The 19,461-nt window shown below is 40.6% G+C and overlaps 1 protein-coding gene across 1 annotated transcript in view; it reads left to right on the forward strand.

Annotated features, from left to right (window-relative positions):
- STT3B (STT3 oligosaccharyltransferase complex catalytic subunit B) overlaps positions 1 to 19,461 on the forward strand; it is a 110,727-nt gene that overhangs the window by 35,379 nt on the left and 55,887 nt on the right. Inside the window, exons 2-3 of the mRNA XM_051858910.3 lie at positions 5,565 to 5,673; positions 18,630 to 18,917. Coding sequence (XP_051714870.1) covers positions 5,565 to 5,673; positions 18,630 to 18,917 — 397 coding nt within the window. The remainder of the gene's footprint in view (positions 1 to 5,564; positions 5,674 to 18,629; positions 18,918 to 19,461) is intronic.

A 19,461-nucleotide genomic window follows, 5' to 3' on the forward strand; every position in this document is an offset into this window, starting at 1 on the left:
TCAAGGTATGTTAATCCTGGATCTATATATGAATGTAGTAAATGGGCCAGCTTTGTGGCACAAGTAGCCACGCTGGTATCGCACATAAGAGCTGGTTCGAGTCCCAACTGCCCTACTTCTGATCCAGCTCAGTGATTACGTGACTGGGAAAGTAGCAGAGGATTGGCCCCTGCCACTCTTGTGGGAGACCCAGATGAAGCTCCTTGCTTCAGCCTGGCCCAGTCCCTGCCTTTCTGCCATCTGGGGAGTGAACCAGAGGATAGAAGATCCCCTCCCCAACCTTGTCTCCCTGTTTCTCCCTCTCTCTATAATTCTGCATTTCAAATACATTAATAAATATGTAGAAAAGAATGTAGTAAAGAAGTAAAGAGGGTAAGAAATGTTAAAACTGTTAACTATTATTTCTGTTAAAAGAACTATTAAGACAATTTTCAGATAGTCATTTTAATTCAAGACTTCACTTTAAAAAAAATGCAGAGACCAGCATCATATATGGGCTCTGCTTGGAGGCCCAGCTGCTCCACTTTCAATCCAGCTCCCTGCTGATGGCCTGAGAAAAGCAATGGAAAACGGCCTAAGTGCTTGGGATCCTGCAACCAACCACTTGGGAGACCAGGAGGAAGCTCCTGGCTCTTGGGTTTGGAAAGGCAGAGTTACAGAGAGGGATGGAGGGAGAAAGAGAGAGAGAGAATCTTCTATTTCCTGGTTCATTCCCCAGATGGTCACAACTGCCAGGGCTTGGGCTAGACTGAAGCCAGGAGCTTCATCTGGGTCTTGGTGCAGGGGCCCGAGCTCTTGAGTCATCCTACATTGCTTGCCAAGGATCCTTAGCAGAGAGCTGGATGGGAAGTGGAGCAGCCAGGACTTGAACTGGTGCCCATATGGAATGCTGGCGTGACAGGGATCAACTTTATCCTGTACGCCACAATGTTGGCTCCCTCATCACTTTCTTTAGCATATGTATTTTTTGTCTTTACTTAGCTATAAATTTCAAGCTCAAATTCTACACATGCCTTTTATATTATGTTGAAACATTTAGAACATAATTATTTTATGAAATAGGTATATATGAAATAATTTTAAAAGCTCCCTTCAGGGGTCATGTGTGGCTTCAGTTTGATCATTTTGTTATGGCTAGCGATATACTGTTTTTCATTTTCTTTTCCAATTAATATTTCTAATACAGTTTTGCATTTTAATAAGGACTGAAAATGTTAAACATACACAACCCCTTGCTACCTCAAGGATTTCTTTTGATGATGTGGAAGCCTTAGGTTAATTTGAGGACTAATGCTTTCTTTTTAGAAAAAAGAAAACTTTCAAGGTTAAGGGTATATTGTATAGAATCTTGCGTGAGATAGATATATAGTCATGAGAGTGCTTTGTTGTGGCTTTGAGTACATGTTAGGTATTTTAGTAAAATCTAGATGAAATAAATCTAGTACCAGATGTATCAGATGAGTATTTAACAAAAACTGGTTCTTATTCAGGGACAGCAATTGGTGACTTTGCCTCCTTATTCATAAAAGCAGCCATAGTTCGCAAATAGGTTTGTGCCTAGCCTTTGTTTTTCTTAAGGAATCAATACAACATATATTGAATAAGTCTTAGACCAGCTCATCAAGCCCTATTTAAGCTTTAATGGCTTTGAATCAGCATTGTTGTTCTCAAGAATTGTAACCATTTCTCAACAAATGGAATTACATAATTTTGTCTCCTGTTTCTACCTTAGGAGTTGGTCTGTTCTTCCTGAATCAAGTGCCTAGACTTTTCTTGGCCTAGACTTTTGTTGGGATGAAGAAATAAACCATGGGATTTACAAGAATTTTAAAAACACGTGGCTTCTAGCAAGTCCTATTCTTTTAACTGATTTGTTAAGTACAGTCAAAGGCAGTTGTAATGCAATGTATTTGAATGGCCAGTACACACAGTATTTCTACATATGTTGCAGAAGAAAAAACGTTTGTGTTTTAGCCTCTTTGTAAAGGAGAGTCTGTGAGACTTCTCCCAATTTGTAATATGGCTATTTCTCTTCCTTAATGCCTATATAAAAATCTATTTTATTATCTTATCTAACAATTTACATGTTTAAACTGTTTTATTGCCGTTTTCAAACTATCCATGTGACACTTAGTCATTTTTAATCTTTCTTCCATACATAGTTGTAATTGCAACATGGGCATAGAGATGCAGATTGAGACAATTTAGGGGGGATATTCTCTTTTTAAACTTTAATGAAAATTTCAAATAAACCAAAAGTCAAGAGAAAACCATAATGAATCCCTTTTATCTACTAATATTTAATAGTTAACCTTTTAACATAGTTAATGTCGATACAGATCCTTTTACTATAGTTAAAATACTGAAATTTGTTCTGACAGTATAAAAAGATAAGTGAAAATACTTCAAGTTAATGGAAAATGGAATCAAAAGCTAAGTTATTTTGGTGCACTTTTTTCATTTCCTGTATGTGAAATATCTTATTCATATAAAATGTATATATTTGGAAAACAGTGTACTGATTTCAAAAAAATAAGCTTCTAATAGATTTTTCTACCAACTTTTTGAAGTACCCTCAATACACGTACATAATTTGCTGTGAAACATTTCAGATATCCGGAAAAGTAAAGCTAATACAGCAAGCCTCCTTGATATATGGCACTTATCCTCTGATTATACAGTTACTGTCCATCTGTAACACTCTTTTTCCTGGCTATTTAAATGTGGTGTTTTTTTTTTTTTTTAAGATTTTTATTTATTTATCTGAGAGGTAGAGTTACAGACAGTGAGAGGGAGAGACAGAAAGGTCTTCCTTCCGTTGGTTCATTCCTCAAATGGCTGAGACAGCTGGAGCTGCGCCGATCCAGAGCCAGGAGCTTCCTCCTGGTCTCCCATGCAGGTGTGTGGGCCCAAGGACCTGGGCCATCTTCCACTGCTTTCCCAGGCTATAGCAGAGAGCTGGACTAGAAGAGGAACAACCGGGCCTAGAACTGGTGCCCATATGGGATGCCGGTGCCACAGGTGGAAGATTAACCCACCACGCCATGGCGCCGGCCCCTTAAATGTTTTTTAAAGTGTGTGAATTGGGCATACCAGAATTGGAGATCATTTTTGTGTTCATAATGGCTTGAGTTAAGTGAAGAGTGGGCAAAACTTTTAAGTCTGTTAATAGGAGTAATGGACTAAACAATTACTAATTAAACCTGAGGAGTTATGTGCCAGGAGCCATATCTCCAGGATGCAAAAAAATAATTAAGAAAAAATACTCCACTGTAAAGTGAGCTAAAGTAGAGGTTCTAACATGTTTTCAAAGCACAAATGAAAGTGGAATGGGAGGATAAGATATTAGAGAAGGCGTCTTCAAGAAAGGTTATGAACTTCAGCTCTGAGATCATTGCCTGAGGGGATTTGATTGATAAGCATATAGTTTTCAAGTGATTTACTATAATAGAAAAGAATATTTGCACGGTCCGATGCTATTCATATTTCCTTTGGATTTCTTAAAAAATTTTATTTTTTGAGAGCTAGCAAGACAGATACAGACAGATATTTCCCTGGCTCATTCCCCAAATGCCTGTAAGTGCTGGGGCCGGGCCATAGTGGAGCCAGGAGCTGCAGGGATCATGACCACTACCCTCCCATGGTGCACCTCAGCAGGAAGCTAGAATGGGAAGAAGAGCTGGGACGTGAACCCAGGCGCTCAGATGTGAGACGTGGGCATCTGAACAGCATCGTAACTGCTGCTCCAAACCCCTGCTCCTGGTGATGCCTTTATTAAGATGAGCATACAGACTTGAGAATTTCTTTTTAGATCTTAAAATTTTTTTGTGATAGTTTGTTTTGTTCTAATTGGATCTTCATTCATCCTTTATACTATTTATCCTTTTATGTTGATAATTATTTTTCTAATCAGTATCTTAAATATTAAATAGATCTTTGGAAGTGTTTCACTAATCATAGTCTTCAGAGACACTGTTGTTCACTCATAACTACCTTATATGGATGTAGTTTGATTATCACTGTTTTGCAGATGAAGAATCTAAAACACACTTGTCCAGGACATAATAACCAGTGAGAATGGAAACAAGACTGAAATGAGTTTAGAACCTGTGCTCTTAGCCTCTAGGTTATACTTCCTCTCAGGCTGCTTTGGCTTGTATTAGTCCTCTGAAGATACCGGTTTTGTTTGCAGTGGCATTACTTTTCATATTTGCTAATTTTGGTACTTAGCTTTCATAGGGTGCTTATTTTTCTCAAATATTTGATTTTTGGATGTATACTTGTTTTAGTACTTGGTAATTGTCTAAACATGCTATAAAGTTTGCATCTACTGGTTGTTGAGGAGAGGATTATAACTTAGAGCTGGAAAGGATTTTGGGTATGAGGATTTTCTTAAAGATTCTTTTTTTTTTTTTTTTAATTTATTTGAAAGATAGAGTTACAGAGAGAATTAGAGTCAGAAAGAGAGAGGTCTTCCATTCCACTGGTTCACTTCCCAAATGACTGCAACGACCAGAGCTGAGCCGATCCAAAGCCAGGAGCTTCTTCAGTTCTCCCACACGGGTGCAGGGGCCCAAGGAGTTGGGCCATCGTCTGCTTTCCCAGGCCATAGCAGAGGGCTGGCTCTGAGAGGAGCAGCCGGGACTTGAACCGGCGTCCATGTGTGATGCTGGCGCTGCAGGCTGGGGCTTTAACTCGCTGCACCACAGTGCTGGCCTCGGGTATGAGGATTTTCTGTGAATCCTCTTTGTGTACAGTACTACTCATCTTCTTGACTCATTTGGCTGTGTGTAATCCTCCTGCCTCCGGCAGACACTTGGTACCCACTCCTTGCTTGGCAACAGAGAAGGGGATCCATCTTCCAGGTTGTTCTGAATGCCTTTACCCTGAGGATTGCTCCATGGTTCTCCTCTGCCTCTTTACCCCAAAATAGCTGCTTTACACTACGCGTGGAATGTCTCTGGAATTCCCTCCACAGTTCAGTTTTCTTGTGCTTGCATTTTAGACTTTGGTTTCTCCAGTTTCATTTCTTCTTGTCTCTTTGTCTTTTAGAAATTATCTCTTTCTTTAAGGCCATATTCTTATTTTACAATATTGGTATAGTCTGTTTTTTAGTGCTGTTTATTATTCCTGTAATTTTTAGTTATGGGACTGTGAGTATTTAGATCCCATATATATATTCCTTCTTCTGTTTTGATGCTGTCTTCTGTCATTGCTTCTTAATCTTTTGACAGTCGTGTACTTCATTGAGCAATGATGAGTTTTGTAAACCCTTACCTCCCTTTTTCATCCAGATTTGTAGCCCTCTATCACCTGGACTCCAAACAATAGCCAAATGTCAATTTAAACATTACTAGTTTTGTAGATGTGTTTTTGTAAGGGGAAGGGGGAGTTATTTTTAGTTATATGTTAGAGGCAAAAGTATATTCCTTTGATATTTTCAGGCTTCCTACCTGTTACTGAAGATTACTTTGGAAGAGATATTTAAGTAGCCACAGTTTAAAGAAAGCTGTTTTTCTCCATTGACCAGTTTTATAACATTTCTTTTTTTCTCTTTTCTCTAGGTTTAACTATAGATCAACACATCATCTTGCATCTCATGGGTTCTATGAATTTTTAAATTGGTTTGATGAAAGAGCATGGTATCCACTAGGAAGAATAGTAGGTGGTACTGTAAGTATTAGCAGTTATGTATGTTAATTATGAAATTTTAGTGGTTTGGCTATTAGTTGCTGAGATCATAGGATTCTTGAAAGTTTTGTGTAGGTAATGTATTTTTCCATGTCTGATTATCTTATATTTAATTTACTACTTAGGCTCTACTTGTGACACACACACATCCTCCTATACTCCTGCCTGTTTTTGGGTTATTTCACCCTAGCCGTTATTTCTGACAAGTAGTGAAGACTGAATAAGGATCTGCTGTCACAGTGTATTTTGAATTCAGATTATTTATGTGTTTTTGTTTTATTCTGTAGCAACTTGGTTTGAAAAAATTTTTGGAAGGATCTAGACATTCAATATAACCAGATACTTCTAATTTTTTTTTGTAATTATTTCCTTGGGAGACAGCATGCTTTCTTGTGCATGGAGAGAAATGTGTACTTCCCCTCTTTGCATTCCTATCCCCTGGCTCCCAAATACTCAGAACATGTCCCAAGTCCAGGTTTCCCATGTACCTGGCAAAAACCCAATTTCTTGAGCCTTCACTACTGTCTACTAGGATCTACATTAGCAGGGGGGCTGGAGTCTGGAGCCAGGAATCCAACCCATGTCCTACAGAGTGGAACAAGTGATCTCTACTGGCATCTTAACTGCAAGGCAGAATGCCTGCTGTGTATAATTAGAATTTTTCAAACCACAGATCTCCTAAGTATTAGGTAACTAAGTATTGTCTAGACTTCATGGAGAATTCTGAGATATAAGGAGAATTTAGAAGAACAGGTGAAGGGCAAGGCAGCTATAAGGGAGATAATACATGTATTTAATATGTTTTTCCTTGATGAACTTTGCCACAGGTTTATCAATTTTATTAGCCATTTTTCTTAGCCCGAAGAAACATTTACTCTGATTATCTATGTTATTTCTGTTTTACTAATTTCAGTTCATTCTTTGCTTCTACTTTATTGAGTTTATTCTGATCCTTGACTCTCTTGTAAACCTTTATTCATTACTAATGCATAAATTTTAAAAATAATTATTTATTTTGAAAAGTGGAGTTAGAGCGCTTCCATCCACTGGTTCATTCCCCAGATGTCCACAACAGCCAGCAGTGGGCCAGACTGGAGCCAGGAGCTTCAGCTGGGTCTCCCACATGCGTGGCAGGGACCCAAACTCTTGGACAATCTGCTGCGGCTTTTCCCAGACCATTAGCAGGGAGCTGGGTCAAAGTGGAGCAGCTGAGTCTTGAACTGGTGCTCTGATGTGAGATGCCAGCACAGATGTGCAGCAAGAGACAGCAGAACCTGCTGCACTACAGTGCTGGCCCCTACACGCTTTCCTGGCCTGGCATTTCCTACACCCAGTGCTACAGATGTGGAATGGACATGCACACACATTTGAATGAGTTATTTTTCGTTCAAAGCTTGGAAGGAAGGCAAAGTTCTTTACTGCTTCCCTTGATGGTTAGGTAGAATTTGTCTACTATACTTTCATAAACAGCCTGACTTTGTGTTGGGAATTACATCCTAGTCCAATGGTTGTGGGTGAAAACTCCTCAACCTCCCATCCTTACGACCTATATCGGGCCTGGATTTTTTGGGGTTTTTTTCTCTTCCTCTGTGTGGGCTTCCATTACATCAGAACCTACTTTGAATTTCCTCTTCATTTTTGGCATCTGAAGAATTCTTGTGAGGTTGACTACACCTTTATGTGGTTGCTTTGTTTCTTTGCTTTTGGTCCTTTCAAATTCATCCTAGTCCCATTTGGGCTGTTTTTTGTGTGTTAGCCCAGCCTGCCATATATTTTACTCTATAGGTATGTTGGTCTACCTTGAAAGATGTTTTCAAATTTTCTTTGAATATTATTAGCGGAGTCATGCACTAGGATCTAGAATAGAATGTAAAATGACCCAATTTTTATTTTTAAGCATGATGGTTAATTAATGTACTTTTTTCCTTCCCTCCTTCTATACTTTTTTTTGAAAAAGCAGAGAAAGAGACAGACTAACACAGATGTTTCCACCTGCTGGTTCACTCTCAAAATGCCCCCACAATCAGGGATGAGCTGGGACAAAGCCAGGAACCTAAAGTCAATCCAGGTCTCCCATGTGTGGACAGTGGACAGTTACTTAAGTACTTGACCCATTGCCAGTGCCTCCAGAGGGCACATTAGGAGGAGTCTGGATTGGAAGTGGAAGAGCTAGAATTCAAACTGGGCCCTCTGATAAAAGATGCAGATACCCCAAGTGACTTCGTAACCTCAGTGCCAAATACCCATCTTCTCTGGAATTCAGTCTCTTTCCCTTCCATACATTCAGTAGGTATTGAGCATATGTTTTATGTCAGTTACTGTTAAAAACACACAAAAACTAGGGAAAAAATTCTTGCCATTCTAGAGCTTATATTCATGTAAAGGTGAGCAGTTACTTGATAATAAATAAGTAAAACAATTTCAAGCATTGTGGGGAAAAATGTGGGTTAAAGATCGTGGTGGGGGTGGCCTTGCAGTTTCTAACTCTGCCTGTCAAAAAAAAAATAATATAGCCAAGAAAGGAAATTTTTAACATAACTGCAGTTTCAGTACTGGAGTGGAATAAGAAAGCCGATGTAAATGCACATTTTTTTTTTAAAGATTTATTTGAAAGGCAGAGTTACAGAAAGAGGGAGAGGCCGAGGCAAAGAGATCCTTCATCTACTGGTTCACCTGCCAATTTGCCGCAACACCCAGGACATAGCAGATTGTAGCCAAGGGGTTCACCTGGGTCTTCCACGTGGGTACAGAGATCCAAGCACCTGAGCCACCTCCACTGCTTTCTTTTATTTATTTATTTATTTTATTATTTTTTTGAAAGGCAGAGAGACAGAGAGAAAGGTCTTCCTTTTCCGTTGGTTCACCCCCAATGGCCACTGCAGCCAGCGCACTGTGCCGATCCAAAGCCAGGAGCCAGGTGCTTTCTCATGGTCTCCCATGCAGGTGCAGGGCCCAAGCACTTGGGCCATTCTCCACTGCCTTCCCAGGCCACAGCAGAGGGCTGGACTGGAAGAAGAGCAACCAGGACAGAATCTGGCGCCCCAACCGGGACTAGAACCCGGTGTGCAGGCGCCACAGGCAGAGGATTAGCCTATTGAGCTGCGGCGTTGGCCCCGCTGCTTTCTTAAACCATTAGAAGGGAAGTAGATCAGAAGTAGAGCATCCAGGACATGAACCAGTGCCTGTATGGGATGCCAGCATCACAGGCGACAGCTTAACCCAACATACCCTGTAAGTGCACATTTTGATTACTGAGTAGTAGCTCAAAAATAGTGTCCTATTTACTGGGTTTTTTTTTCCTTAAAGATTTATTTTGTGTTTGAAAGACAGTTACATAGAGAGGTAGAGACAGAGAGGGGTCTTCCACCCACTAGTTCATTCCTCAGATGGCTGCAACTGCTGGAACTGAGATGATATGAAGCCAGGGTCTTCTTCCAGGTCTCCCACGTGGGTGCAGGAGCCCAAGGAATTGGACCATCCTCTGCTGCTTTCCCAGGTGCATTAGCAGGGAGCTGGATCAGAAGTGGAACAGCTGGGACTCTAACTGGCACCCATATGGGATGCTGGCACTGCAGGCCTGAGGCTTTAACCTGCTGTGCCACAGTGCCGGCCCCTACTGTTCTTTTAATCTTCTTACTGTTTTTTGATTTTCTTCTACTGTAAGGGTAAGTGTAACTGTTACCTGGTTCTTCTAACTGTTACCTGATTCTTCTATTTTATTATATTCCTTCTATTCCTAAGAACATTAAATGATATAAAAACTTTAAGCTTTCAAGAGTCTCAGAACATCTCTAAGTTGACCATCTGAGTGGTCTTTTTTTCCTAGAGTTGTTTACATTTCAAATCTTGAGCTTGAGAGGAGGGGAGAGTTATTTATGAATACACTTTATTGTGCTTTCTCCTTTTCTCATTCCCTTAAACATCAACAAGTATGAAAAAAATGGATTGCATTATAACCCCAACCTTGAAGATAAGTTAGAGTTAGGACACTGTTGAGGGATGAAAAAGTTACGGGATCGATGAGAAAGTGATCTATAGTTTAACATTGTTAAAACTCTTCAATCTGAGTTTCATTCTTGTTTCATAGGCACTCTGATCTTTTATTTAGATGTGCTTTCCTCCACATATGACAGAACTTTTAAAAATGGAAAAATGAAACTAAAGATACATTGGTGTGGGCATTGTGCATAGTGGTTAAGACCCCACTTGGGATGCCTGCCTCCGTATCAGAGTGCCTGGGTTTGAATACCAGCTCTACTGCTGCTTCCAGCTTGCTGGTCTTGTGCCTCTCAGGGTGTAGCAAGTGATTGCTCGAGAGGCTCTCAGCTGAGTTCGCTGTGCCTGGGTTGGTCTTGACCTGTTCTGCCAGTTGGAGGCATTTGGAAAGTGAACCAGCAGATGGGAGATCTTTCTATTTCTCTTTCAAGTGAATTTTTCTTTTCTTTTCTTTTTTTTTTTTTACATACTTTTCAGTTTATTTTATATTCATAAGATTAACCCTCCACTAAGTAAAGAATTCAACAAATACTATGAAAGAATCACTGCTCCTCAGCAGTATAGACAAAGGCCATAAACAACAATGTAAATCTCCAGAATGTCCATTCTGCTCATATACATCACTTTTTAGTGCTCTTTTAGTTACCACAGATCAGAGAAAACACACAATATTTCTCTTTTTGGGATTATCTCATTTCACTAAGTATAATGATTTCTGTTTGCATCCATTTTGTTGCAAAAGACAGGATTTCATTATTTTTTACAGCTGAGTATAGTATTCACATTGTATATTTATCACATTTCTTTATATAATCATCAGCTTATAGACATCTGGGTTGATTCCTTATCTTAGCTATTCTGAATTAAGCTGCAATAAACAAAGGGGCACAGATAACTCTTTCATATGCTGATTTTTTTTTTTTTTTCCCCTGGGGTAAATTCCCAGGAGTGGGATTGCTGTCATATGGTAAATCTGTTTTCAGATTTCTGAGGAATCTCCATACTTACTGAATTCCACCATGGCTAAACTAGTTTGCATTCCCACCAACAGTGGATTTGGGTGCCTTTTCCTCTACATCTTTGGCAGCGTTTATTGCTTTCTGATATCTGTAGGAGAGCCATTCTAGCTGGGGTGAGATAAAACCTCATTGTGGATTTCATTTGTATTTCCTTGATGACTAGGGATCTAAGCATTTTTTCATGAGTCTGTCAGCCAATAATTTTTTGAGAAATGCCTGTTCAAGACCAGCGCCGTGGCTCACTAGGCTAATCCTCCGCCTTGCGGCGCCGGCACACCGGGTTCTAGTCCCAGTTGGGGCGCCGGATTCTGTCCCGGTTGCCCCTCTTCCAGGCCAGCTCTCTGCTGTGGCCAGGGAGCGCAGTGGAGGATGGCCCAAGTGCTTGGGCCTTGCACCCCATGGGAGACCAGGATAAATACCTGGCTCCTGCCATTGGATCAGCGCTGTGCGCTGGCTGCGGCAGCCATTGGAGTGTGAACCAATGGCAAAAGGGAGATCTTTCTCTCTCTCTCACTGTCCACTCTGCCTGTCAAAAAAAAAAAAAAAGTCTGTTCAAGTCCTTTGCCCATTTCTTAACTGCTTTGTTTTGTTTTTGAGTTTCTTGAGCTCTTTATAGATTCTGAATATTTAGTCCTTTATCAGTCATAGTTTGCAAATATTTTCTCTCATTCTTTCTGTTGCCATTTCACTTTTTTGGATGTTTCCTTTGCAGTGCAGAAGCTTCTTAGCTTCATGGAATCCCATTTGTTTTTGCCTTTATTGCCTGTGTTTTTGGAGTGTTTTCCTAGAAGTCTTGTGCCAATGTCTTGCAGAGTTTCCAGGATGTTTTCTTCTAGTAATTTGATGGTGTCAGGTCATAGATTTAAATCCTTACCCATTTTGATCTGATTTTTGTGTATGGTATAAGGTCGGGGTTTTGTTTCATACTTTTGCATCCAGAGATCCAGTTTTTGCAGCATCTTTTGCTGAAGACACTGTCCCTTCTCCAGTGATTGATTTTAGCTCCTTTGTCAGAGCTAAATCCTTTGGTTGCAGATAAATGGATTGATTTCTGGGGTTTCTATTCTGTTCCATTCATCTATGTGTCTGTTTTTGTGCTGGTACCAGGCTGTTTTGATTGTAACTGCCCTGTAGTCTGTCTTGAAATCTGATACTGTGTTGAGTCTGGCATTATTTTTGTTGTTTAAGATTGCTTTAGCTGTGTGTAGTCTCTTGTGTTTCCATATGAATTTTAGTTTAGTATCGTTTGTTCAAGATCTGAGAAGAATATCATTGATATTTTGAATTGTATCACATTGAATCTATAAATTGGTTTCATAATATGAGCATCTTAATTATATTAATTCTTGCAATCCACTAACATGGAATATTTTTCCCTTTTTTGTGTCTTTTTTTTCTTCAATGGTTTGTAATTTTCATTGTAGAGATCTTTCACCTCCTTGGTTAAATTTATTCCAAGGTATTTAGTTTTTTGTAGCTATTTTATTGTGAGCAGAATTTATTTTAGAAATTTTCTCAGCTGTGGCATTGTCTGTACACAAAAGGTATTGATTTGTTTGTTGATTTTATATCCTTCAACTTTACCAAAGTCTTTTATGAGTTCTAGTAGTCTCTTAGTGGTGTCTTTTGGTTACCCTATACATAGGATCATTTATCTGTAAGAAAGGATAGTTTGCCTTCTTCTTTTCTAATTTGTATCCTTTTCATTTCTTTCTCTTGCCTAATGGCTCTGCCTAAAAATTCCAGGACTATATTGAATAGCAGTGGTGAGAGTGGGCTGGTTCTAGATCTTAGTGAGAATGCCTCCAACTTTTCCCCATTCAATAGGATGCTGGACTTGGGTTTGTGATAAATTGCTTTGACTATGTTGAGGAATGTTCCTTCTATACCCAGTTTGCTTATAGTTTTCATCATGAAATGGTGTTGGATGCTTTCTCTGCATCTATTCAGACAATCATATGTTTTTGTTTTTGTTTATGTTTGACAGGCAGAGTGGATAGTGAGAGAGAGAGACAGAAAGAAAGGTCTTCCTTTTGCTGTTGTTTCACCCTGCAATGGCCACCACGGCCGGCGCGCTGAGCCCGGCGCACCGCGCTGATCTGAAGGCAGGAGCCAGGTGCTTCTCCTGGTCTCCCATGGGGTGCAGGGCCCAAGCACTTAGGCCATCCTCCACTGCACTCCCTGGCCACAGCAGAGAGCTGGCCTGGAAGAGGGGCAACCGGGACAGGATCCGGCGCCCCAACTGGAACTAGAACCCGGTGTGCCGGTGCCGCAAGGTGGAGGATTAGCCTATTGAGCCGCGGCGCCGGCAATCATATGGTTTTTATTCTTCAGTTTGGTAATGTGATGTAGAACAATTGATTTGCCAATGTTTAACCATCCCTGCATACCAGGGATAAAATCCCACTTGGTCCAGGTGAATGATCTTTCTGATGTGTTGCGGGATTCAATTAACTAGTTTTTTGTTGAGGATTTTTGCATCTATGTTCATTTTTGGTCTATAGTTCTCTTTATTTGTGGTATCTTTTTCCAGTTTTGGAATTAAAGTAATGCTGGCTTCATAGAGTTTGGGAAGATTGCCTCCCTTTCAGTTGTTTTGCACAGTTTGAGAAGAATTAGAGTGAGTTACTTGTTGAAAAGGCTGGTAGAATTCAGCAGTGAAGCCATCCAGTCCTGGGCTTTTCTTTGTTGGGAGGATCTTGTTTACTGATTCTGTCTCCATCTTGGTTATTGGTCTCTTCAGGTTTTCTGTCTTCCTGACTCAATTTTGGTAGATTATGTGTGTCTAAAATCTATCCATTTTTTCTAGATTTTCCTTTGTTGGCAGACAGCTCCTTAGTAATTCCTGATGGTTCTTTTTTATTTCTGTGGTGTCTTGTTATGTTTCCTTTTTTTAATCTCTGATTTTATTGATTTGGGTCTTTTCCCTTATGTTTTTGGCATACAGCTCTTTGTAGTAATTCCTGATGGTTCTTTTTATTTTTGTAGTGTCTGTTGTTACATTTCCTTTATTGTCTCTCATTCTCTCATTTTATTGATTTGGCTCTTCCCCCCCCCCCTTTTTTTTTTTTTTTGGTTAGTTGGGTTAATAAGTGTATCAGTTTTATTTATTTTTTCAAAAAGCCAGCTTTGATTTCATTGATCTATTGTATTTTTTTGTTTCAATTTTGTTTATTTCTTTATATCTTTCCTGCTAATTTTGGTTTTGATTTTGTTGTTTTTCTGGGCCTTGAGATAACATTGATGGTTAATGTATTTTATGCCTTTCCAATTTCTTGATGTAGGCACTAATTGCTATAAATTTCCCTCTTGATACTGCTGTTGCTGTACCCCCCAAGTTTTGATATGTGTATTGTCATCTTCATTAGTTTGCAGGAATTTTTGGATTTCCCTTTTTATTTCTTCTGTGGCTCACTGTTCATTCAGGAGCATGTTGTTCAGTTTCCTTGTGTTCACATATTTTCTAGAGATTTTTAAGTTGTTGATTTCTAGCTTTATTTCATTGTAGTCAGAGAGTATACATGGTATGATTTTGATTTTTTTGAATTTGCTAAGATTTGCTTTTTGTCCTGGTATATGGTCTATCCTAGAGAAAGTTCCATTAACTTAAAAAGAATATTATTCAGCTATGGAATGAAATGTTCTATAGATATCAATTAGGTCCGTTTAGTCCATAAAGAAGATTAGCTCTCTTTTTTTGTTGTTGTTGATTTTCTGTCTAGTTGATCTGTCCATTATGCAAATGGAGTGTTAAAGCCCTTTGTTACTATCTTATTGGAGTCTGTTCTCCCTTTAACTTTATTAACAATTGTTTTAAATAGTCAGACACCCTGGCATTGGGTCAGATACATTTATTAAAATCACATTTTCCTTTTGAATTGCTCACTTAATCATTATATAGTAGCCTTCGTTGTCTCTTAAAAAATTTTGTGTTAAAGTCTGTTTTGTCTGATAATAGCATGGCTACACCTCCTTTTTAATTTCCATTAGCATAGAATATCTTTTTCCATCCTTTCGCTTTCAGTTTGCACGTATCTGTTGGTGAGGTGTGTTTCTTATAGGCAGCAAATAGCTGGGTCTTGTTTTTTAATCCATTTAGACAGTATGTTCCCTTTAATTGGAGAACTTAAGTCATTTACATGCAGGCCGGCGCCGCGGCTCAATAGGCTAATCCTCCGCCTAGCGGCGCCGGCACACCGGGTTCTAGTCCTGGTCGGGGCGCCGGATTCTGTCCTGGTTGCCCCTCTTCCAGGCCAGCCCTCTGCTGTGGCCCGGGAGTGCAGTGGAGGATGGCCCAGGTGCTTGGGCCCTGCACCCCATGGGAGACCAGGAAAAGCACCTGGCTCCTGGCTCCTGCCATCGGATCAGCGCGGTGCGCCGGCCGCGGCGGCCATTGGAGGGTGAACCAACGGCAAAGGAAGACCTTTCTCTCTGTCTCTCTCTCTCACTGTCCACTCTGCCTGTCAAAAAAAAAATAAAAAATAAAAAAATAAAAAAAATAAAAATAAAAAAATTTACATGCAATTTCTGTTTTCTATGGAAGTTTTATTTCACGTACATTCATAAATGAGAGTTTTTCAGGGTACAGTATTATGGGTTGACAGTTTTTTTCTTTTAGGACTTGGATTATGTCTCTTCATTCTCTCCTAGCCTTTAGGGTTTCTGATGAGAAATCAGCTGTCAGTCTAATTGGAGATCCTCTGAAGGTAATCTGGCGTTTCTCTCGTGCACATTTTAGAATCTTTTTTCTATATTTTACTGTTAAAAGTTTGCCTGTAATGTGTCATGGTGAAGATCTTTTCTGGTCATGTCTATTAGGAGTTCTATGTGCTTCCTGTATTTGGATGTCCCTTTCTCCAAATTAGGATAGTTTTCTTTTATTTCACTTAATAGGCTTTCTGATTCATTCTTTTCTTTCCATACCTTTAGGAACTCAAGACCCCTATTTCGGGTCATTTTATAGTATTCCATAAATATTAAATGCTGTTTTTAATTTTTCTGATTTCTTTTTTACCTATCAGATATTTCCAAAGATTTGTCTTCTAGCTTGAATGTTTTTTCTTTTTTGCCTCACCAAGTCCATTAAGGCTTTCCACTGTAATTTTTTTTTCCTTTTTTTTTTTGACAGGCAGAGTGGACAGTTAGAGAGGGAGAAAGGTCTTCCTTTGCCATTGGGTCACCCTGCAATGGCCGCTGCAGCCGGCGCACCGTGCTGATCCGAAGCCAGGAGCCAGATGCTTCCCCTGGTCTCCCATGCGGGTGCAGGGCCCAAGCACCTGGGCCATCCTCCACTGCCTTCCCGGGCCACAGCAGAGAGCTGGACTGGAAGAGGGGCAACCGGGACAGAATCCGGCGCCCCAACCAGGACTAGAATCCGGTGTATTGGCGCCGCCGCAGTGGGAGGATTAGCCTAGTGAGCCGTGGCGCCGGCCAAGTAATTTTTTTTTTTAAGATATATTGTGGCTGGCGCTGTGTACAGTGTGTTAGAGCCCCAGCCTGCAGTGTCTGCATCCCATATGGGCACTGATTCAAGTCCTGGCTGCTCCTCTTCTGATCCAGCTCTCTGCCATGGCCTGGGAAAGCAGTAGAAGATGACCCCAGTCCTTGGGCCCCTGCACCTGTGTAGGAGACCTGGAAGAAGCTCGTGGCTTCAGATCCGCAGCTCTGGCCATTGCAGCCATTTGGAGAGTGAACCATCGGATGGAAGACCTCTCTCTCTATCTACCTCTCTGTAACTCTAACTTTCAAATAAATAAATAAATTTTTAAAAGATTTTTTAAAAAAGATTTATTTATATGAGAGGTTGAATTACAGAGAGAGGGAGAGGGAGAGAGAGACAGAGGTCTTCCATCCACTGGTTCACTCCACAAATGACCGCAACGCCTGAAGCTGGGCCAATCGGAAGCCAGGAGTTTCTTTTGGGTCTCCCATGTGGATGCAGGGGCCCAACCTCTTGGGCCATCTTCAGCTGCTTTCTCAGGCCATTGGCAGAGAGCTGGACTATAAGAGGAGCAGCTTTGACATGAACCGGGACTCATATGAGATGCCAGTGCCGCAGGCAGTGGCCTAGCCTACTACGCTACACTACCAGACCTTCCACTGTGTTTTTTCATTTGAGATAGTCATTTCTTCTTTTCTAATTTCAATTTGATATCTCTTCAAAATGTCAATCTTGTGGGAAAATATTTCCTCCATTTCATGAATGGATATCTTTAACTCATGAATTTACTTCTCATTGCTTTTGAGTATTCAATAATCCTTCTTTTTAATTCCTTTCAGGCATTTCATCAGTCTCTTCATCTTTATGTTCTAATTTTGTAGTGTTGTGTTCCTTCGGGGGAGTCATTGTCTTCCTTGTTCTTGTTTCTTGTACTTCTATACTTATTTTTAGGCATTTGTGGAAACACTTGTTGGTTTTCTCCACTGATGTGTTTTATCTCTAAACTATATCTCTGTGGCTTAGTGGAGTGTCTGCTACTTCAATGAATTCCCAGAGGTGTGTGTTGGGTGGGACCAGGGAGCTCTGGTCAGTGCTTAAGTGTGGGTTGAGAATTCGGGGTGACAGCCACGTTGGGCATTGTCGGTCTTCTCTGTTGTCTGCAGAGGGCAGAGTCTGATCAGGCCTGTGGTGTAATCTCAGCATCGGCTCCTCTCTTCTAAGGTGATCAGTGGCCAGGTTTAGCCACAGCAGGTACAGCTCTCACCCACGCGTCCCAACAACTGCATGAAGGATCTGTGCAGTCTTCAGTGTGAACACGGAGCCCTGTGCACTGACGCACTGCACACAGGGCGCTCTCAGCATTCGACGTGAGACACAGTTATTGCCCAGAGCCCAGCTGACCCCATGCCCTATGCAGACACAGAATTCCCACAGTCACAGTGTGCAAGGCTCTCGTAGTTATGGAATGTAGAGGATCCCCTCTCAGCCCACAAGTCTCCCCATCCAGAGAGACAGCGACAATTCCCAGAGCGAACTGCCTGTGGGTGCTCCACCTTGGCAGTTTGTGCTCAGAGCTGTGATCGGTTGAGAGGATGGGAGCACCTCCGAATCCTAAGTCCCTGTCAGCCCTCTCAGCCAGACTCGAAGTCATTGGGAACTATATTTTTCCCTCTGGTAAAAATACCCTGGCTGCAGGTGAGAGCTGCCGCACCTCTACTGGTATCAAGATAGCACCTTCCCTCTGATTGCTGGGCTTCCTTGTGGAGGGATGTGGTTAAAGAAATGTGCTTCTCTCCCCCTCCCCACCCCCAAACCTCAGGGCTCCAGGCCAGGCTCCAAGTTTACGCAATCCTCAAGGCCCTCCCTAATCCAGTGGCATAGGCTACCACAGTCTGCGCTCACCTCGCTCTCAGAAGCTGGAGTCTCCTCCAGCCCCCAGCCACAGATGTCATGTGTGGTGTCCCTGCCCACGCTGCTCCACAGTGTCCTCCTTCCTTCTGTAGAATCCCCACTGCAAACTTTCCTTGAACTCTCCCTGGGAATGCATTTCGTCCCCTTCCTTCTGCTGTCTTCCCCTGTGATTCAGAAGGTTTCCTGGAGCCCCACAGCAGAAGGGCACACGTGACAGTGGCGTATCCCAGTGTGTTCTGTGGGAGCAGTGCCTCTAAGTGAAGTCCGTGGGAGAAGAGAGACTATGAAATCTTTGGTGCAGAGCGTTGCATAGTTGTTTTCATAATGCACTTTTTGTGAAGACCCAATCTATGCATGAATTACAAAATGGTTTGCACCAAAGTTAACATCTTTTGTATCCATTTTCCATGGACTTTTTGAAGTATCTTTATTCTTTATATTTTGTAATATAAAAAGAAGGCAAACTGTTCTGATGTCTTAAATGTACTATAAGTAATATGTAATTTTAAAGAAGAGTAAATATATTCATAGTTACATCATTTTATATGTAATTATCAATTTTTTTCTTCTAGGTGTATCCAGGGTTAATGATAACTGCTGGCCTTATCCATTGGATTTTAAATACATTGAACATAACAGTTCACATAAGAGATGTATGTGTGTTCCTTGCACCAACTTTTAGCGGCCTTACGTCTATATCTACTTTCCTGCTCACCAGAGAGCTTTGGAACCAAGGAGCAGGACTTCTGGCTGCCTGCTTCATTGCAATAGTGCCGGGCTATATATCTCGGTCAGTAGCTGGGTCCTTTGATAACGAAGGCATTGCCATTTTTGCACTTCAGTTCACGTACTACTTGTGGGTAAGTAGCACTTAGTATTTTGTTACCACTAATACCATATGACCTTTCTGCTGAAATGCTTTGGGTTGTACACTTTTGTCTCTTAACAGTTTTAGTTGCATACAGATAGCTATCTTACTGTTATAATAAATATAATAAAGGGTACTATTTTAAAATACATTAGGTACTGGTTTCTTTCTTTAGTTATAGATGTAACTTTAATGTTATGCCTGATTTACAGATAATGATTATCTCCATAATAGGGGCTATTAAAAAGTAACTTGTTGATTTTATTTGTTTCTTGGTTTGTTTTCAGAGAGAGGGGTAGAAATAGTTACCTAGGAAGATTGACACATGGTTTGATGGCTTGAGATTTTTATATTCTGTTTCTCAGACTACCTTACTTGTTTTACCCAGTTATTCAATCTTTTTTTCTCTATATGGAATGTGGTGCTACTTAAGACTGAGTTAACTTAAAGTTTATATTCATTATTTTAATTTTTAAGCTATGCTTACATTTCTTTAGTGATAAAATGGCTAAAAATTTTTATATTCAATATTTTTA

The sequence above is a fragment of the Oryctolagus cuniculus genome, chromosome 4 (genome assembly GCF_051225735.1).
Source record: "Oryctolagus cuniculus isolate XC-2025 breed Fujian yellow rabbit chromosome 4, ASM5122573v1, whole genome shotgun sequence".
In the NCBI taxonomy this organism is placed as follows: domain Eukaryota; kingdom Metazoa; phylum Chordata; class Mammalia; order Lagomorpha; family Leporidae; genus Oryctolagus; species Oryctolagus cuniculus.